The sequence below is a fragment of the Bombus pascuorum genome, chromosome 1 (genome assembly GCF_905332965.1).
Source record: "Bombus pascuorum chromosome 1, iyBomPasc1.1, whole genome shotgun sequence".
NCBI classification, from domain to species: Eukaryota; Metazoa; Arthropoda; class Insecta; order Hymenoptera; family Apidae; genus Bombus; species Bombus pascuorum.
Window position 1 is genome coordinate 825,144 of NC_083488.1, and position 18,487 is coordinate 843,630.

The 18,487-nt window shown below is 28.6% G+C and overlaps 3 protein-coding genes and 1 long non-coding RNA gene across 4 annotated transcripts; 2 read left to right on the top strand and 2 right to left on the bottom strand.

Annotated features, from left to right (window-relative positions):
- Window positions 1-418: 418 nt before the first annotated feature.
- Window positions 419-4,470, top strand: LOC132910870 (heat shock protein 60A-like). The gene is made up of 4 exons (XM_060966977.1): window positions 419-775; window positions 1,588-1,999; window positions 2,147-3,037; window positions 3,240-4,470. The coding sequence occupies exons 2-4, from the start codon at window positions 1,588-1,590 to the stop codon at window positions 3,647-3,649; spliced, it is 1,713 nt and encodes a 570-aa protein (XP_060822960.1). The 5' UTR covers window positions 419-775; the 3' UTR covers window positions 3,650-4,470.
- Window positions 4,471-4,508: 38 nt separating this feature from the next.
- LOC132910909 (DEAD-box helicase Dbp80) lies at window positions 4,509-8,148 on the bottom strand. The gene is made up of 8 exons (XM_060967092.1): window positions 7,745-8,148; window positions 7,267-7,487; window positions 7,098-7,190; window positions 6,791-7,008; window positions 6,528-6,705; window positions 6,194-6,431; window positions 5,949-6,111; window positions 4,509-5,775 (listed from the first exon to the last, which is right to left on the bottom strand). The coding sequence occupies exons 1-8, from the start codon at window positions 7,805-7,807 to the stop codon at window positions 5,522-5,524; spliced, it is 1,428 nt and encodes a 475-aa protein (XP_060823075.1). The 5' UTR covers window positions 7,808-8,148; the 3' UTR covers window positions 4,509-5,521.
- Window positions 8,149-8,953: 805 nt separating this feature from the next.
- On the bottom strand, window positions 8,954-18,476 carry LOC132910728 (uncharacterized). Its single transcript, XM_060966641.1, has 11 exons — window positions 18,346-18,476; window positions 17,682-17,781; window positions 14,753-15,321; window positions 13,704-14,581; window positions 13,432-13,598; window positions 13,186-13,353; window positions 12,793-13,104; window positions 12,566-12,716; window positions 12,026-12,156; window positions 10,680-11,297; window positions 8,954-9,579 (listed from the first exon to the last, which is right to left on the bottom strand). Exons 1-11 carry the CDS (start codon window positions 18,354-18,356, stop codon window positions 9,406-9,408), a joined length of 3,279 nt encoding a protein of 1,092 aa, XP_060822624.1. The 5' UTR covers window positions 18,357-18,476; the 3' UTR covers window positions 8,954-9,405.
- LOC132911129 (uncharacterized) lies at window positions 10,129-10,447 on the top strand. Its single transcript, XR_009658916.1, has 2 exons — window positions 10,129-10,216; window positions 10,281-10,447. It is a non-coding gene; the product is annotated as an uncharacterized LOC132911129 (long non-coding RNA).
- Window positions 18,477-18,487: the final 11 nt, after the last annotated feature.

The window sequence follows — 18,487 nt, forward strand, 5'->3', positions numbered from 1 at the left end:
GGTAACAAACAAATAAGGTCATTGATAAATAAATAAAATTGATATCGATATAAATACTACGTAAATTTTAAAATATATGTTTTTATAATGGCTAATATGCTTTTTATATGGCTTAATGCTAATATACTATTAAAAACTTTTTAAACATCCTTTTTCTTACACAATAAGCTTCAATTATTCAGAAAACTACAATACTTAGAAAAATATCTTAATTATTTAATATAATTTGAAATAAAATGAAATAAAATTGATATATGTATTTCGTTTTATTATATTTGAAACTATTTTGAAATTGTTTATACTTGATTTGGATATAGAGAATTGTATAGAAAAAAGTACGGAATAAATTACCGGCAAATCGACGAATATGATTGGTGATTACTGAACGATTGCATCACATGTGTTCTCGTACATTCTAGAAGCTGTAACTCTTACTAAGAATAAAATTTGTTGATATGATTAAAGAAATAAACGTTGTTAAATGAAAATGTAGGAATAATTTCTAGATTTTTGTTTCTTACTTATATTTCATATCGATTAAATTTATTGGAAATAATAAAAAATTTCATAATCGAATACAAGAAGGTTAAGTTAGAATAAAACGGTAAGGGAGGGGAAGGGAGCATTACCCATGTGATAGCGTAAGTAAGCTGAAAGCTCTCTTACACATTTCATTCTACTGACGAGACAACGTGCAGTCACGCTGTGCCGATTTTCAATTACTTTTGAAATTACAATCTCTAATCAACGGCTTTTTCTCATTCACTAGTTAAAGGTAAATACTTTTTTTCGTAAATTTCATTTCCTTCTTGCACATAAATATATATTGATTGTTTAAAAGTATTAACCGGTTAATCTTAGACCAATTCAGTTTGCTTATATCTATTATACATTTTATATTTTTGATTATTATAGAGCAATATATTCTGTTCTTACTATGATTTCTTTGTATTTGTCATTTTAATAAATTGAAATATTAAAAGTTTTAAGAAACATTTTTACAGTTTTAAAAGCCGTAGTCAAAGATGCAGAATAAAAAGCAAGGGAACATAAATACCATGAATAATGTTTTTTACAGTTGCTTTCGGTTTTTCAAAATTATTTATATTTTTTTTTATTCTTTGGTGTAATAATTTCCAATTATTTCTTTTACTCGGATAAGCCGGTCGAATTGATTTGTATGTCATATTGGATTATAAATCAAAATAATGTCGAAAAAATACAGAAAGTAAAAAAGCAATGTTTCATATGATACAAAATTTGTTATATGAAGTTTTGGAAGTTATTTAAAATAATCTGTATTATACTGTGGTTTCTCGGCGACCACGCGGCAGTTTACATAACCACGTTTACGTTAAAAGTCGATTTAATTTTCCCCTTTAAAAATTTATTAATGTTAAAGAAAACAGATTCTTCTCTTTATTATGGAGATAAAATTATAAAATTTAATGTCAGGTTTCGTCGATAAAACTTAAAAACTAATTTTATACAAAATGTCACGTTTATAAAATGTTCGATGCATATATTTCAAAAAGTTTTTATTCAGGAATATTGTGTGATATAACAGTTCTTTTTTAATTATTTTAGATGCACAGATTACCAACTGTATTGCGTGGTGCAGCGCTACGTCAATTACAAGCTCGTTCATATGCTAAAGATGTACGTTTTGGGGCTGAAGTTAGAGCACTCATGTTGCAAGGTGTTGATATTTTAGCAGATGCAGTTGCAGTAACAATGGGTCCAAAAGGACGTAATGTCATCTTAGAACAAAGTTGGGGTAGTCCAAAAATTACTAAAGATGGTGTCACAGTTGCCAAGGGAGTTGAGTTAAAAGATAAGTTTCAAAATATTGGAGCAAAATTAGTACAAGATGTAGCAAATAATACAAACGAAGAGGCAGGCGATGGTACAACTACAGCTACAGTTCTAGCAAGAGCCATTGCTAAAGAAGGATTTGAAAAAATTAGTAAAGGTGCTAATCCTGTAGAAATAAGAAGAGGTAAGTAAAAATAAAAATAAAATATAATATAAATATAAATTCCTGTTATAAAATTGAATTTATTAAATAATGCTACTAGAAGATTTTCTTATTGCCATTATGAAATAGTAGAAAGGCATTTGCAATAAAATAATGAACATATTCCAGGTGTAATGTTAGCAGTTGATAAGGTTAAGGACGAGTTAAAAACCTTAAGTAAGCCAGTAACAACTCCAGAGGAAATTGCACAAGTAGCAACTATCTCAGCCAATGGAGATAAGGCAATTGGTAATCTTATTTCTGATGCTATGAAAAAAGTTGGAAAAGAAGGTGTAATCACCGTAAAAGATGGTAAAACGCTACACGACGAACTGGAAGTTATAGAAGGAATGAAATTTGACAGGGGATATATATCTCCATACTTCATAAATTCTAGTAAAGGAGCAAAAGTTGAATTCCAAGATGCACTATTGCTTTTCAGTGAGAAAAAGATATCATCTGTGCAGTCTATAATTCCAGCATTGGAATTAGCAAATTCCCAACGAAAACCGCTTGTCATTATAGCAGAAGACATTGATGGTGAAGCGCTGTCAACGCTTGTGGTCAATAGATTGAAAATTGGTTTGCAGGTGGCTGCAGTTAAAGCCCCTGGTTTTGGAGACAATAGAAAAGCAACACTTCAAGATATGGCGATTTTGACTGGAGGGATTGTATTTGGCGATGATGCAAATCTCGTTAAATTAGAAAATGTGCAGTTATGTGATTTAGGCGAAGTAGGAGAAGTTGTAATTACAAAAGATGATACACTCATCCTGAAGGGCAAAGGGAAAAAAGTTGATATCGATCATAGAGCAGATGTAATTAGAGATCAAATTGCCAATACAACTTCTGATTATGAAAAGGAAAAATTGCAAGAACGTTTGGCAAGGTTAGCATCTGGAGTTGCAGTTCTAAGAGTTGGTGGAAGTAGCGAAGTTGAAGTTAATGAGAAAAAGGATCGTGTTCATGACGCTCTTAATGCTACTAGAGCAGCTGTTGAAGAAGGGATTGTTCCTGGAGGTAATTAGACATTGTTCTTCCAGTTTCTGCATTAAATTTTTACATAAACTTGCAATGTACAAAATATAAGAGCTTAGTGGCAGAACACAAAAAATCTTATGTGTAGAAAAATGTATTCATCATAGATATTGAGAGGAAAAAAGTATTTTCTTCTACATATTAAATCTGCATAATAATTATTTTCAATATTTTCAATTTGCAGGTGGTACAGCTCTCCTAAGATGTATTCCAGCTCTTAAAAATTTGAAAGCATCAAATATCGACCAAGAAACAGGAATAAAGATAGTGGCAAATGCATTGCGTATGCCGTGTTTACAAATTGCTCAGAATGCAGGCGTAGACGCTAGTTTAGTAGTAGCGAAAGTTAGTGACAGCAATCTTGGTTACGATGCTTTGAATGATGAGTATGTTGATATGATCGAGAAAGGTATTATCGATCCAACAAAGGTAGTGCGTACAGCACTTACTGATGCCGCGGGTGTTGCATCACTACTTACAACTGCAGAAGCAGTGGTTACTGAATTGCCTAAAGAAGAACCTCAGATGCCAATGGGCGGAGCTGGTATGGGTGGAATGGGTGGTATGGGTGGTATGGGAGGTATGGGAATGTAATTGAATAAAATCCCATACAAAGACTGAATTTTACATTGCAATTCAATCGCAATATCAATCAATTTGCTATAAATTGCTATTAGAATTGCAAACATATAAATACAATTTACAGATTGAGTAACCAAGAAGCTAAATATTTAGGATACTTTACCATACTGTAATGTTTAAAGTAAATAAGGAGAAAGAAAGTTTTTCATGTACCGTTGTGATATTTGTTCTCGAATCATTCGTTTTTGTTTTATATTTTTAAACATTATTGTTCTGCTGAATGAATGCCATAAGAAAAATTCACACTTTATTGAAAAAGGTGCATATCCATATTAACAGTTTGTTAATTTCTTGTTATAAAAAATGTAACAAATGTGCAAGCAAATTATACTATTACGTCAAAAAATAAAATTTAATAAGTCAAAGTTGATAGTTAGTGTCAATAAAATTTAAAAAGTTTCAAATCAGTGGTTTACAAGAATATATTTAAAAACTGAATTAATATGTTCAAATAATCTTCTCTTTATAGGAACCTGTTCGTCTATTTCTGTGTTAAAATTATTACAAAAGCGATTTTATTCTTTCGCTTAATTGACAAAAAGTTATTAAAAGACGGATAAGTATTTATAAATTATGAAATTCAGGATGCGAGAAATATCTTTTGATGCATTTTTATATGATTTTTCATCTATATGAATGAATAAGTAATAATGCAAATGTACAAACATGTGTATTGCGATAAGTTAAAAAACTTACTTGTTTCATACCTTTTTTTAAATGTTGCAATTTATTTTCATTTTTTAATCTTAATAAATGTATGTTTAAAATACGTACTATGGATGTTCTCTAAAAAAAAAAAAAATGTCCCACCTATTGAGAAACTTTTATTATACTTCCATTAACAAATTTAAAGAATTAATGCGTTCTATAGAAAAAAAATGTTTACATTGAAAAAATAAAATGTAAATAATATAGAAATTCTGTTACAATAAAAAATGATTGAATGTTTCATACAGTTTCGTCCAAATGCATTAAAGCACACCGTATTTTAATATTACGTCACGTATGGATGTACTTATAAATGAATTTGAGACGAATTGTATTACAATAATGACCATTTTGTTTAATTACTTTGCCACACTATTACATGGAAAATTGTACATTTTACGTACTTTTAACATCTATATCTATACCATTGTCGAAGGAATTGTGTTAAAATATTTTTATTTTATGTTTCATTTATAAGAAAGTTCTCATAATGTGTAAAATATGTCGGTAAAGCCTCCATACAACATTCACAATTTATTTGTTTCAATATCAGTTATGATAAATAACTAATAATTTATAATTATTAACCAATGATTAACTGATTTTAGCTTATATTATTTGTACTTATACAAATCGTGATAATGTGATCACGATATCGTTGTAACATTGCCGTAATACATATAACCAAAAATCGATTAGTAGATCATATGTGGTCAAATTAAAATTTAAATATGGAAGGAATGAATAGTTTTTCTTTTGTATAAAAACTCAAACTTAATTTTAGCTAAGTTACATGCAGTACAAAGATAAGGACATGATATTTCCCTGCTCCAAATAGTTATTGTATAACATATAAAAATATTGTTTTATTTTTATATTGTTTAAACTCTGTGTATATTCCTGATCCAATCGCCATATTTTAACTCGATATTAAAGAATACTATACAATCATTGTAAAAAAAGGTAAACATATAATATTTGTTGGTAATATGTGCTATTGGAAAAGAAATACAAAGAATTCATGTTGAGAATACAAATGTCTATTCTTTTAGGAGGTATTACAATATATCTATGCGTATTTGATAAAAAGCATAATTGTATTTCTTACATATTAATCTAGGCTCCTATTTTTTCTATTTCATCTGCATCTTCTGCATCAAGGTAATGTATTTTTCTTCCAAAATGTTCTTCTATATCCTTACATATTTGCATTGCATGAGACGAATCTATTAGATTAATAGCAATTCCAGATTTACCAAAACGTCCAGCACGTCCAATTCTATGCAAATATGTTTCACAATCTGCTTGTCGATTTTGATCCACTGGTAGATCAAAATTGACAACTATTGTTACTTGTTCAACGTCAATACCTGCAACATTTTTTGACTACTGAACTACTTAAATAAATTTATAATTAATTGGAAAGTTGTAAAAATGTTTTACATATTTATACTTTCATATTTTTAAAAGTACGTAATAAATATATAGAAAGAAATATAAAAAGATTAGGACTTTAAAACTAGGACTGGAGTTACATGAATACCTCTGGCTAAAACATTAGTTGTGATAAGAACTTTTTCAAGACCAGCTCTAAAACGATCCAAAACTGAAATTCTCTGTTCAACCGTCAGTTCCCCAGATAAAACAGCTACTGCATGACCATCTTTTGTCATTTTTTCGGCTAACCAACCAGCTGTTTTTCTAGTCTATAGGTAAATGAAAAATACTATAATTTTATAATTTTAAAACGGAAAAATCACTCATTAATACAATATAAAGATATCTTACATGACAAAAGATAATTGCCTGTCCTATTGTTATTACACCATATATGTTGGTAATAGCTGCATATTTTTCATCCAGATCCTTGCATTTCACATAATATTGTTTAATATTATCTAAACTTTCCTCTTTTTTCAGTAACCTTATTATTAAAGGATTATTAACTATAATTTCTGCAAATTTCATCACTTCTGGCTCATAAGTTGCAGAGAAAAACATCATTTGACATGTGCGTGGAAGCTGTCTGTAAGCAATGTGTTTAAATATAAAATTTAAATATAAATACAATATGCAGCTTGAAATATTATTTCTTTATGTTTTTATAAACTAAAATAATTACTTATGAATACGAATACACTGGTCTTGATGACCTTGTGTTGCTATCATTACATCTGCTTCATCTAAAACAAAAACTGATATTTTATTTAAATTAAAGAACTTAAATTTAACAGCCCAATCTAAAACTTTTCCTGGTGTTCCAATGATTATGTGTTCTGTAATCTTTGATCCACGACTTACTGAAATAACAAAAAAGAGAGATGTAAATTTTTGTTAAAAAAGATAATTTCTGTATGGTTGAAAATTATCTATAATATGTATTACATTCTTCTCCTCTTACAGCATATTTTATTTTTATTTCATTACAGAATGCAGACATTTTCGCTGCTACTTCTCCTGTTTGTATGGCTAATTCATAAGTTGGTGATAAGCAAAGCACTTGAGGATAATTTTTGGTAGTATCAACTCTGCTTAGCATTGCTAATACAAATGCTGCTGTTTTACCTGTCCCAGATTGTGACTGAGCAATCATATTTTGTGGTCTATAAATAATCGATTAAACTTTATGATCATCATTTATTCTTTGTATTAAAAAATGAACGAAACTTGTTTATATTAAAAACAAACTTACGGATCAGCAAGTAAAGTAGGTAATGCAGTTTCTTGAATTTTTGATGGAGCATTAAATCCCATTGCATATACTCCTTTTAATAAAGCAGGTTTACTATAATATATATTATACTGTATAATCTTTTTAAAACAATATCAATGTAAAGAAATTAATAGCAAAAAATACCAACAGATGAAGAGCTTCAAAAGATTTAACGCTATATAAAGGTGAAGATGGATCCTTTCTTTGAACTTCTATATCTTGTGTTGTTTCTACCAAACCTTTACGTATAATTTTTTGGAATAATGATTTTTCTGCGGCTGAGATTTGCTCATCCGAATCATCATCATCTTTGGAATCTGTATTTTCTGTATTTTCTTTAGGTTCTTTATCTATATTTAGATTGGACACCTGACACGTCATAAGAGTCACAAGTTATTATTTCGGTAAAAAAAGATAATAAAAATTTTTCGTTGTAAAAAGGGGTTAAAATTGTTATGTTATTGTTAGATTTAACATGTTTTAATTGTTGAATATATATAATTTCAGTAATTAGAAATTAAGCAAGGGAGGTACACAAAAAAGAAACTTTTTTGAATAGCAAATGTGTAATAAACAAACAATAGCGAGGTTAAGCCGGTGATACACATATATGATAAAAATATTACCTTTGCTGATAGTTTCTCTTGTTCGTCTACGTATTTATTCCATTCAAGATCAGCCGATGCCATATTAATATTGATACATTCACAATGATTAAGAAAATAATTTAGGTTTTAATTAGAATGATAAAATAATACCATTACTCGTCGTGATTTTTAGCTAACGTAGCGTCACAGCACGGCATAAACAATAACTAAGGCATATATATTTTTTGTGAAGAATGATTTAAAAATGGCAAAAGTTAATAGTGATATATTAATGAATGTTGGAAAATTTAAATAGATAATAAATAATAAATGATAAATTTAATGAACAAAATTGGTTTTCATATACATATATATACATATATGTAGTGATTTGTGAATATACTTTTCTTGCTTACAAGGAATGTGATTTTTTCACTTTGTATACATATGGTATCCTCAGACTATCGATACATACATATATGTATATTGTCATTATTTCAAGGTTCTCAACTAAAGGGATCGATATGTCAATATTTATTGATAAATCGCGTTTTTGTTGAGAACCTTGAAATATTGACAATATTATTGATTGTCTGAGGGGACCCTAATATCAATTTAATTGTAATTGGTATTAATAATAGTAATAAATTAATAAATTAATAATAATAAATATAATATATATGTATTTCCAAAACATATGTATATGTTTATAATTTTTTCTAAATTTATTGTTTATAAAAAATCAATGTTTCGTTTCAAATTTGAAAAATTCCGTATTTCGTACATTTTAACAAGTGTTAAAGAAATAAAGTTATATATTCTATTTATGATAATGTACTTTTCCCAATGTATTGAATAAATACTTTCGACTTAATTTTTTAAAAGTATTTATTATAGAGAAGTATGTCATATATTTTTTATATTATCACACTGTAAATTAGTATAATGATATTTGTAATAAAACATCTACTAATTTACATAGTATAGATTATATAAAGCATGAAAAGTATGATGGGTTCATTGATACTTTATAATGATTTTAACTGTCTGATATATGCATAATTTAAGCCAGTCATTGATTAATATTGTAACACATTGTAACTGTAATCTATAACCTAATTTACTTTTAATTTTTATAGAAAATATGCGTAAATATATGCATAAGTGTAACATCACTCTAAGATAACCTTCAACAAACACATTTATTGTAGTGGTTTGAATGGTTTTAATTTAAAATACTATACAACGTAGATGCAATATATGTGTTTTATGTGATGATACATGTATATTCTTGCATTTAAAATTACAAATTTTCGAGGTTACCATATATGCTGTGTAATAAATGATAACCGTTAAATGCACAATATATTATTAGATACTACCATGTATATTTTTATATGAAATATACATTTCATATTTGACATATGTACAAATTAAATGGTCAGGTTTATTCACCTCATTTGTAAAGGTATATTATACAGTTTATTTGCAGCCGAAAATGTATTTTTTTCTAATTCCTGGACGAAACATACTTTAAATAAAAAGTATGTAAAATACGAAATGCGTTTATTCATATATAGGCTGCTTCGGTAAAATAAAATATCGTTGCTTGTATAAACGCAAATATGAATGTACTTATATACTTCTTCTCTCTCTTTTTTTATCGTAATACACTAGATTAAATATGTTCAATATATCTCTTAAGAAACTTTTATAACCGTGGTAGTGGTCTTAGTTCCGCTTGATTGCGATACAAGGCGAACGGTTATCAGCGAAAGGTCAAGCATTTTGCGCTGGTATTTCTTGTGAAACACCATAGCAGCAGACTGCGTCTTAAACACAATCGTTGCGCTGCGCTCACCCATTTGTATGCTCTATAACACGAATAATATAAACAGATAATTATTAAATTGTTGAACTAAAGAAACCAATTTTTATTTTAAAAAAGTTGCATATCTTCAACTAGTTATTACAAAAACTTATTAAAAGCATAATAATAAATTGAATAACAGATATATGATTCTAACGTGTGAAGTATTATAATAATTAAAATAAACGTTTTTTGTATATATACATATATATATATATATATATATAACAAGCAGGGTATATCAAGTTAGATTTAAGCAAAATATTATTAAACAATATTATTGCTAAATATATAGATATATTCTTTTATTATATTATTTATTATATAGTTTTATATGAATTATAGTCATTATTTATAAATATGATGTAAACTTTTAGGTTAATGTAAGATATTCTTCAAAATAAATCTGTCCATTACATGTTAATATAATATTGCATCTATATTCATATATATTAAGGAAAGTAATACAATACTGTAGTTATCAAATGCTTGTTTTTATTTTGTTATAAAGAAAAGTATTATCAAATATTGAATGAATACAAAATGATATTGGGATAATGATTTTTAAACAACTACAACAATATGAATTTGTCAGTTGTAAAACAAATTTATATACCTCAATGAAAAAAATACCCAAAAAGGTAAGAAACAATGTAAGGTTTCGAATAGTATTACAAACTAATAATAACTTCTCCCCAAAGAAAGAAAAAGGAAAAAAGATGTAATTATTAGCATTGCTATTGACACAAATGTAATATGTGGGATATTGTCAGAAATCTTAATTAACGTAATCCGTAATTACATAAATCTTAATTGAAATCATTCTCAAAATAATCATAATTAAAATACTTAAAAAAAAAAAGAAAAAAAAAGAGAGAAGAGAAGAAAAAGCCCACAAAAAAAAACAAACATGCTTAAAGGAGAAAAGATTGGCATTGTATATTATTATAAAAAAAAAAAAAAAAAAAAAAAAAAAAAAAAAAAAAAAGACGACCACAAAAGACGGTGGATTTACGATTTCTAAAGGTAAAGTATGTGAAAAAAGGATCTATGAATTTTCAACGAAAATCGAAGTCTTAAATGTTTTCATGCAAAGATAGTCACCTCAATTGTTCCAATGCCTTGGCACATACGTCTAATTTGCGCTTCGGACGTGCTTGCTGCTAAATTCTCTACCTTTACAGTATTTGTTTTTATTTCCGGTATTTTTTTCTGTTGTATAGGAGATTTTTGTAGTACAACTCTTTGGTTACTTTGTGTATTAACAACAACCTTTTTTGCATTGGTATTCGTTACTTCTTGTACATTAATCACAGTTTTTTGAAGATTTCCTGGTGATTTTTGTTTAACAATTCTTTGCGAAGTACCAGCAACTTTTTGTCCTATATTTGCTAATTTTCTTAAAACATCAGCTTGATTTTGACTAATTCTTTGAGTTGGACATTGAGCAACATTAACTAACTTGTTTTGCATTAACAGTTGACCTTTCTGCAGATTCGATACTGTTTTTTGTATAGTAGTGGCAACCTTTTGTGTATTTAATAATGGTTTCTGAATTACAATTCTTCGCGTTCCAGATTGGGAATTTAATACTTTTGTATGTTCATTTCCTTGATTAATCGTATGTCCAGAATTACTGTCTTTTGTAGAATCTATGGAATCATTGGGTTGTATAGTTTGTATTGTCCTGACAATTCGTATACAGGATGATTTCTCTGCAACCTATAACAAAAATAGTCGTGAAAGATAGCATGCCTTGTAAAAAAGTATAAGAAAGAATAATAATATTTGAGTTACTAATTTTAATATAAAAAATTAATTAGAAAGATCAAGATTTTGCTTCAAAAATTACAACAAAATGAAAAAGAGTTGATAAAGCATTTTAATATAGAATGATCTTAATAAAAGTTTGGAGGAAATTAAATAGAACAAAAAGTATTTAAAAATATATTTTATTAGAACACGAGTAAAAAATATACAGAAAGTCTGATAGACCTATATGTATGTATCTTTTTAGTTAATAATATGTTATTTTAGATATGTAAGTTATCATTCAAATAGAAATAAATATTTACAAATGGTATAATTCTTACGAATAAATAAAAACTGCAACAATGTATTTTAGTACATAAAAAAATTTTTAATTTCCTAGATATTACCAGCAACTATTTCTATACCTATGATATTTATATACAATATATTTGAATTTTTCTCTTTTTCATTTTAGTATAATACAAACAAATAAAATTCTATCAGACACGATCACATTTTATACAATTTATTTGCTTTGAGCATTAAGCACGAATTGCTTATAAAAAATATCATAATAAGAAAAACCGTTAATTACACTCACTGTTTTACAAGTGTGCATATTAAAGAAAGGAAAAAAAAGAGGAAAAAATGTTTTGTGTACCGACAATTAAGAAAGCATGGCATCTTTAGTCATATACCTCTGTAGATTGTGTATTGATAGGACGAACACGTCCTCTTCCAGTATTGTTATGTCCTTTGTTTATGGATGCATCTTTTACTACTCCCATAAGTGCTGATACAGGTTTTGCATCTTGTGTATTTTCATTTACTAGGAAGTAAAATTATTCATTACACACACAATTATATTCATTTTAAATCGTTGCTATTGTTATTATTATTATATATAATTATGTACACAATATATTATAGTTATTTCTTAAACGAAATATCATGTTATAACTGAAATTAAAACAGAATATCGTAGCTTATTAAATAAATGCTCAATTATGATAATAGAAGAAAAAGAATGAAATAATTTTTAACAAATATTTTGCATACTTTGATAAAGAAATGGTAACTCTTTTAAACAATAGAAATACATATATATTTGTAAAAAAATATATTACTAAAAAAACTTAACTTAATATTGCCTTTGAAAACGTATCCATTGTATTCAAGTGATTAATTACTAAATAATTTGTGTATATCTGATTTATATAATGAAATATTATACATACATGTATTTTCGTTTTTAGTTTCATCATTTTGTTTCTCCATTGCAGCCATTTTTCGTCGATTTTCCTTCTCCCGCAAGATCTTTTCTCTAAGCCGTTTCTGTTCCTCCATCTTTTTTCTATATTCCTGCATTTCTGGATCGTTTTCTTCGTCCTATAAAAATTTATTTTGGAGGAATGCAACGCAATGCGTGGGAAGGAAATAAAATAATAAAAAAATGTATATATACCTTTTTGTCATTATTCGTATTGTTTAACATATCCACTGTTCGTACTTCTTGAAGATTTCTGTTGCTAAGCTTTACTCGCTTTGGGCTTAAATCACGTAAAGGTCTGTCTACAGAGTTGGGAACTCTTTTTTGTGGCAATCTAGTTCTTATCGAAGTATTCACTGGTCTGTTACTAGACTTCTGTACATGATTTTGATCATAATTCTCACAATACGCGGTTGACGAGCAAATCTTACCCTTCGATACATGATCGTTTCTTGTTTTCGACGACAAATCTTTATCGCGATAATTTTGATGGATTCCTCTGTGATCCTGGGGATGAGCATTATTTTTAAAAACTAAATTATATTCTTCACGCTTAATATATTTGTTATCAATTCGTACGCCACCAACCTGTGGATAATTATTTTTTTGATTCCCCTGATCTGATTTATATTTCGAACTGGATTCATAGCTATCATCTCGCAAGTAACTACTTTCTAAAGGATACTGTTTACTCTGAGTTTGATTTTTCTGCGGTTTATTTTCTTGCCATACATCAGAAAAGTATGCGTAAGGATCCTGTGAAAATTCATATAATTATAGTTTTCTGTAAAATCTTGTTACACCTTAGATTCGTCAATATCACGCGATACATACGTCGCTTTTATTTTGTTGATAATTTTGTTGATAATGCGGCGGTTCTTGTTGGCTTTGATTATACGAACTTTGATTCTGATATGGGATAGCGAGTTGCGAGAATTGGCTAGTAGGAACTTGAGATGATAAATTAGGTGTTTGCTGATTGGAATCCCATGCGAGTCTTGCTGTTTGCGAATCAAGCCAGAAGGAATCATAAGTAAGAGGAATTAATATGAAATTATAGGAAACTGATAAAAGTTTCACTTGAAAAATCACTTGAAAGAACTTACCATCGTTTGTCGACTGAACGGCTCCTCGAAAGTGAGGATTGATTAAAATCTTGTGCCCTGGAGGTAAAGGTACATTGGGTACATTGGAAGTGGATTGTTGCGGTACGGGTAACGTATTAGTATTAAATTGACTGGTAGGTACTTGATCGGAATATCCGGACCTTGAATTGTAAACGGATCGGTTTTCAAATTGAGCTGCTTCTTGAAAAGGTGGTCTATTCTCGAAAGGTGGTTGATTTGGTATTTGATTGACGTTAGGATGATTAATAAGTGGCCCTTGGGAAGAAGCTTGACGTGGATATCCTTGCATAGGTAACGGTTGACTGCCCTGTAACAATGGCGCGGTCGATGTTCCAGGTACGACTGAATTCAGATTTCCAAGAAGCGTTCCTCCAGGATTCCCTTGCAACAATGGACCTTGATTGTTTTGCATCAGCCGAGCTTGATTATCTTGCATAAGGGAAGCTGAGCTTTGAAACGGGGCTGTACTCGCACCAACTGGCGCCGGTTGAATTTGGACATAAGGTGGTTGATTCGATGGATGGCTATAAGACGGTCCTGGAAGCGATCCTGACAAGCCACCTCGAGGTCCGTAATCTACTCTTGTCCCCATTGTTCTAGGACCCACTTGATTTTGAAATTGATTAGGATTGAATTGTGCTCTATTATCTACAAAATGCGATGGGCCTTGGAGCGAACCGTTTGGAGAATAATGCTGGAAGGGTTGTACTTGAGAATTTTGTTGCTGGTAAACGATCTGTTGGTTTTGCATATTGTTTGGTACTCCGAGGAAAAAGAGTGGCCAGGTCTCGAGTAAAGGTGGCCTGCATACTGGTGGTGGTTGATTATCGAAGTTTGCGTTGCGTGCATTACCGAACCTGGCCAATCACATTTTACAAACAATTACATAGGTAATTTAATAGGTATTTTAATATTCTAATATTATACATGTGTACAGACAAACACGCGCACGCGCGCTTATATATAATACCATAAATAGATAAATAGATACAGAGACCTTAAGAATGGCAAGCAACAATTGCACATACCTTGGATTAAAATTTCCCGAATTTTGTGTATTGAATCTTCCACCGCGACTTCCTCTTGTACTTCGACCTCTTCCACGGCCTCTAGATGCTAGTTTGGATGGTTCAGATGTTACCACGTTCTCCAAAGTATCCGGTATATGGTTATTCATTTTCGAAGAAACGATAGTTCTTTCATTTTGAAATCTGTTCCTCCTTTCTTTAGCTTCTTCGCATTCGTCATCTTCCAATCCTTGTCCATTTGCAGAATAGATTTTTGCATTTTTCTGCAGCTTCTCTCGTAGATCTCCCTTTTCGATATTATTCGAAGTATTGATGTTATCAATTGTAGAAAATTCATCGTTTTGTCGGGTTTGTTCGCTTTTATATTCATTGATTTCATCTTGTTCGTAATACTTCGATTGGGCCTCTAGCTGATTTCCGTCGTTGTAAAAATCATTGTCGTTGCTTCTATCAGTTTTGCTCCTACTAAACTCTATGTTTTCATCTTCACCATCTAAGTCGTCAAGTGCATCGGTTACTCCTAAGTCCAGTACATCATCTGTTTCCTCTTCTCCCTTATAGCTATTCTGCTGCTCAGGGAATTAAATTGCCAAATATTTGTAATGAAAATATAATATTTAGCCGTGGTCGTTACAATCTACTTTTAATTAACTATGTGTTTATCAATTTATAAGAAGTTACTCTTTCATGATTAAAACGAAGGTACCGCATTTGAAAATTCTCGCACCATTCTTTCCTCCTATTTCTATCAATTTTCCTTCCTTCTCATTCAATCTCTTAATTATTATCAGCCGCTAATAATAAGATTTATACGGCAAAAAATTTAATCGCAAGTTTCTCGACAAAACTTACTTTTAGGTACTATTATAATTCATGCAAATGAATATTACCGTAACAGTTGATTAGAATAATAAAATATTTTCTCAATAAAAGCGATAGCATATCTGATACTTCGCAATACGGAATTGTTATAAATATATATTATACAATATGTTACAATTCAAGGCAGCAGCAGCATGATATATTGCAGTTCAACAATATGTTTCGTATTATGTTTGATTGTACATTACTCGTACAATATGTACATATATATATATATATATATATATATATACATTTATTTTATTCTATATACATACATTCGTTTTATTTTGGACAAATTGCATTAAGAATCATCGAGTTTCTATTTCAATTTTTTGAATATTTCATACTGCTTTTTAATGAAAAGGAAATAGATACATGACTTTAAATGTTATACAAGTTGATATGATATCCAAAGATATAAAGTATGTACGATGTATTGTTACAGTCGCTCAAAAGAACGAACGATATTACCTTCTTACAATACCATGGTATCACAACAATCAGATTCGATATTTCTTTTCCATAATATTTGAATGTTTTAATGAAAGAATTCATCATATATAGATTTCATCGAATCAAATATCTCTTTTCAATCTTTCATATATCTTACAAAATAATAATTCCGTAATTACATTTAATTTTCTAAAAATCAGAACAAGATGTAATTTCCATTTCTAATGTAATAAAATAAAATGTAATTGTGTCGACTAAATTTTTAAACACGCTTTAAGAAAACTTATATAAACATGTATATTATAAACATTCGTATATCTTTTATACATAAAAACTTTCATTAAAACACACAATTTTCATGACATCTTTTAGTATATTATTTGTAGTAATTGTAATATTTAAATATTTACACTATAAATCACAAAATTTAATAGTGCTTTCAATTGTAATTTGTTGAGAGGCTACGAATAGCACATTAACAAACTTGTGTAATCGTACTGCTTCGATTACCATTAACATTTATTCTGCTTACAATATCTAATGGTTGTGCCTTTTTAATAAACAGGGAAAAAGAAACATAATAAGTACAAATAACATAATAAATTAGGAAATATCATTAGGTACAAATTCTTAATATTCATTATACATACACAGAGTTTTATCGGCACTAATAAAAGTAATTATGAAATTTTAAATAATAAAGAAAATACAGAACGCAATTATAGTACAAAAGATAGAAATTGCTATAGCAAATAATATTATGATATAATATGAATACGAAGAATAAATATCAATCGTTTATCTTTCATTTTCCCTGCATAAATTTTTACGAAATATGTTGTGGATGAGTTTTACATGTTTCATGCTTCATGCTTCATTTTCACATCCTTTGTATATTATAATAAAGTTGAGAAATCTCGTAATAAATTTTATAAATCAACAATTAATATGAAGCATTTGCATAAAATACAAAATTTTCGCCTACGCAAAAATATATTATAATTTTTGTGCATTTGCTTTAAACTTTGAATACAATCTCATACGCATATAATAAGCACATAATATTTTCGCTCACAATTTAAGTAAAATGCTTATTTCACCGAATTAATGATAAATATCTTGTGTCTAAGACAGTATCATCGTACAATGAAGAATATGTAATTTGAAATCATGATTTTAAATTTGTTCATCCTAGTCATAATACACAAAATAAATCAGATATAACTAAATGAAGTCCTTCTTGTTTGCTGAAATATATCGTTTATAAAACACATAAAAACAAAATTATATCAAAATTAATTTGTTTGTATTAAATAATTAATTATTTTTGACAAAGTTCAGAAGAATTATTAGAAAATTCATAGAGAGTAACTTTATATGTGCAACTATTATTTCTCTCTACAATTTTTAAGATCGCCTTGATTAATAATCGCAATATATTTATTTGTTATTACATTAACAAATAGAATATAAAATTCTTAATTTTCTAACAGCAATATATATTTTTTAATATATTTGTTATTAGACTTGAACATTATATTGTATCATATGATGCATTATAATGAACTAATTTTTATTTAACAACAAAATAATGGTCCAGCAATATGCTCACCCTCTCCACTTCATAGTCGTCTGCTAAAAGAGCCTCTTCTTCATCATTGCCTAGATCATATTCTTCATCTCCAAGATCTTCGTCCAATAGGGTATCATCACTGTACAAGTAAAAACTTGAATAAAAATAGGTACAGCGATCATCGCGTTAAAAATCTCTTTTAAATATATTTAATATATTTTTATATTATTAAAATATGTTTTTTCAATTAACATATAGATACAACTTCGTGTTAAAATATGATAATAAAATATAATAGGAAATTCACTAAACTTGTGGAAATGAATTATATACAACAAAAAGTAATCAAAACAATGTTTATTAAAGTAGCCATTAGTACACAATAAAAACAGATATTATTTTTATGGTTATCATATTTTTTTGATATCCTGCAAATACAATCGCTATATTTTACGAAATGAATTTTAATTGCAAAACTAGTAAATGAATAATTCACAAAAAGATAGAATACAATGGATGATGGAAAAAACACAATGTACGTCACTATTAACAATGATTATAACTCTAACCTCAATATAAACATAGCTATACCGAAGAAATAACAGATTTATAATTGTATATAAAATAATTCTGAGGTTAAATCAAATAGTAAAATTATATCAAAACACTAATTTTCTATAATTGAAAAATAAATATCTCTTACTGTTCCGACATTGTACATCCACTTTCTGATACTTGAAGGAAAATCTGCAAACTGTGATGGCACCGAGACCCGAGATAACGAGCGTTGCGTAGCTCACATCGATTGTTACTTTCGAGGTATCAACTTCCTATATCGAAATCTC

Excerpts from the sequence above, each read along its gene's own strand:
- LOC132910870 (XM_060966977.1), top strand. The coding sequence starts at position 1,588 with ATGCACAGATTACCAACTGTATTGCGTGGTGCAGCGCTACGTCAATTA. Across the intron at positions 2,000-2,146 it reads TCCTGTAGAAATAAGAAGAG|GTGTAATGTTAGCAGTTGAT; the intron begins GTAAGTAAAAAT and ends AACATATTCCAG. Across the intron at positions 3,038-3,239 it reads AGAAGGGATTGTTCCTGGAG|GTGGTACAGCTCTCCTAAGA; the intron begins GTAATTAGACAT and ends TTCAATTTGCAG.
- LOC132910909 (XM_060967092.1), bottom strand. The coding sequence starts at position 7,807 with ATGGCATCGGCTGATCTTGAATGGAATAAATACGTAGACGAACAAGAG. Across the intron at positions 6,706-6,790 it reads TGCTGTAAGAGGAGAAGAAT|TAAGTCGTGGATCAAAGATT; the intron begins GTAATACATATT and ends TTGTTATTTCAG. Across the intron at positions 6,112-6,193 it reads AGGCAATTATCTTTTGTCAT|ACTAGAAAAACAGCTGGTTG; the intron begins GTAAGATATCTT and ends ATTTACCTATAG.
- LOC132910728 (XM_060966641.1), bottom strand. Across the intron at positions 13,354-13,431 it reads ATCAACAAAATAAAAGCGAC|GATCCTTACGCATACTTTTC; the intron begins GTATGTATCGCG and ends GAATTTTCACAG. Across the intron at positions 13,105-13,185 it reads AAAAAAATAATTATCCACAG|GATCACAGAGGAATCCATCA; the intron begins GTTGGTGGCGTA and ends GCTCATCCCCAG.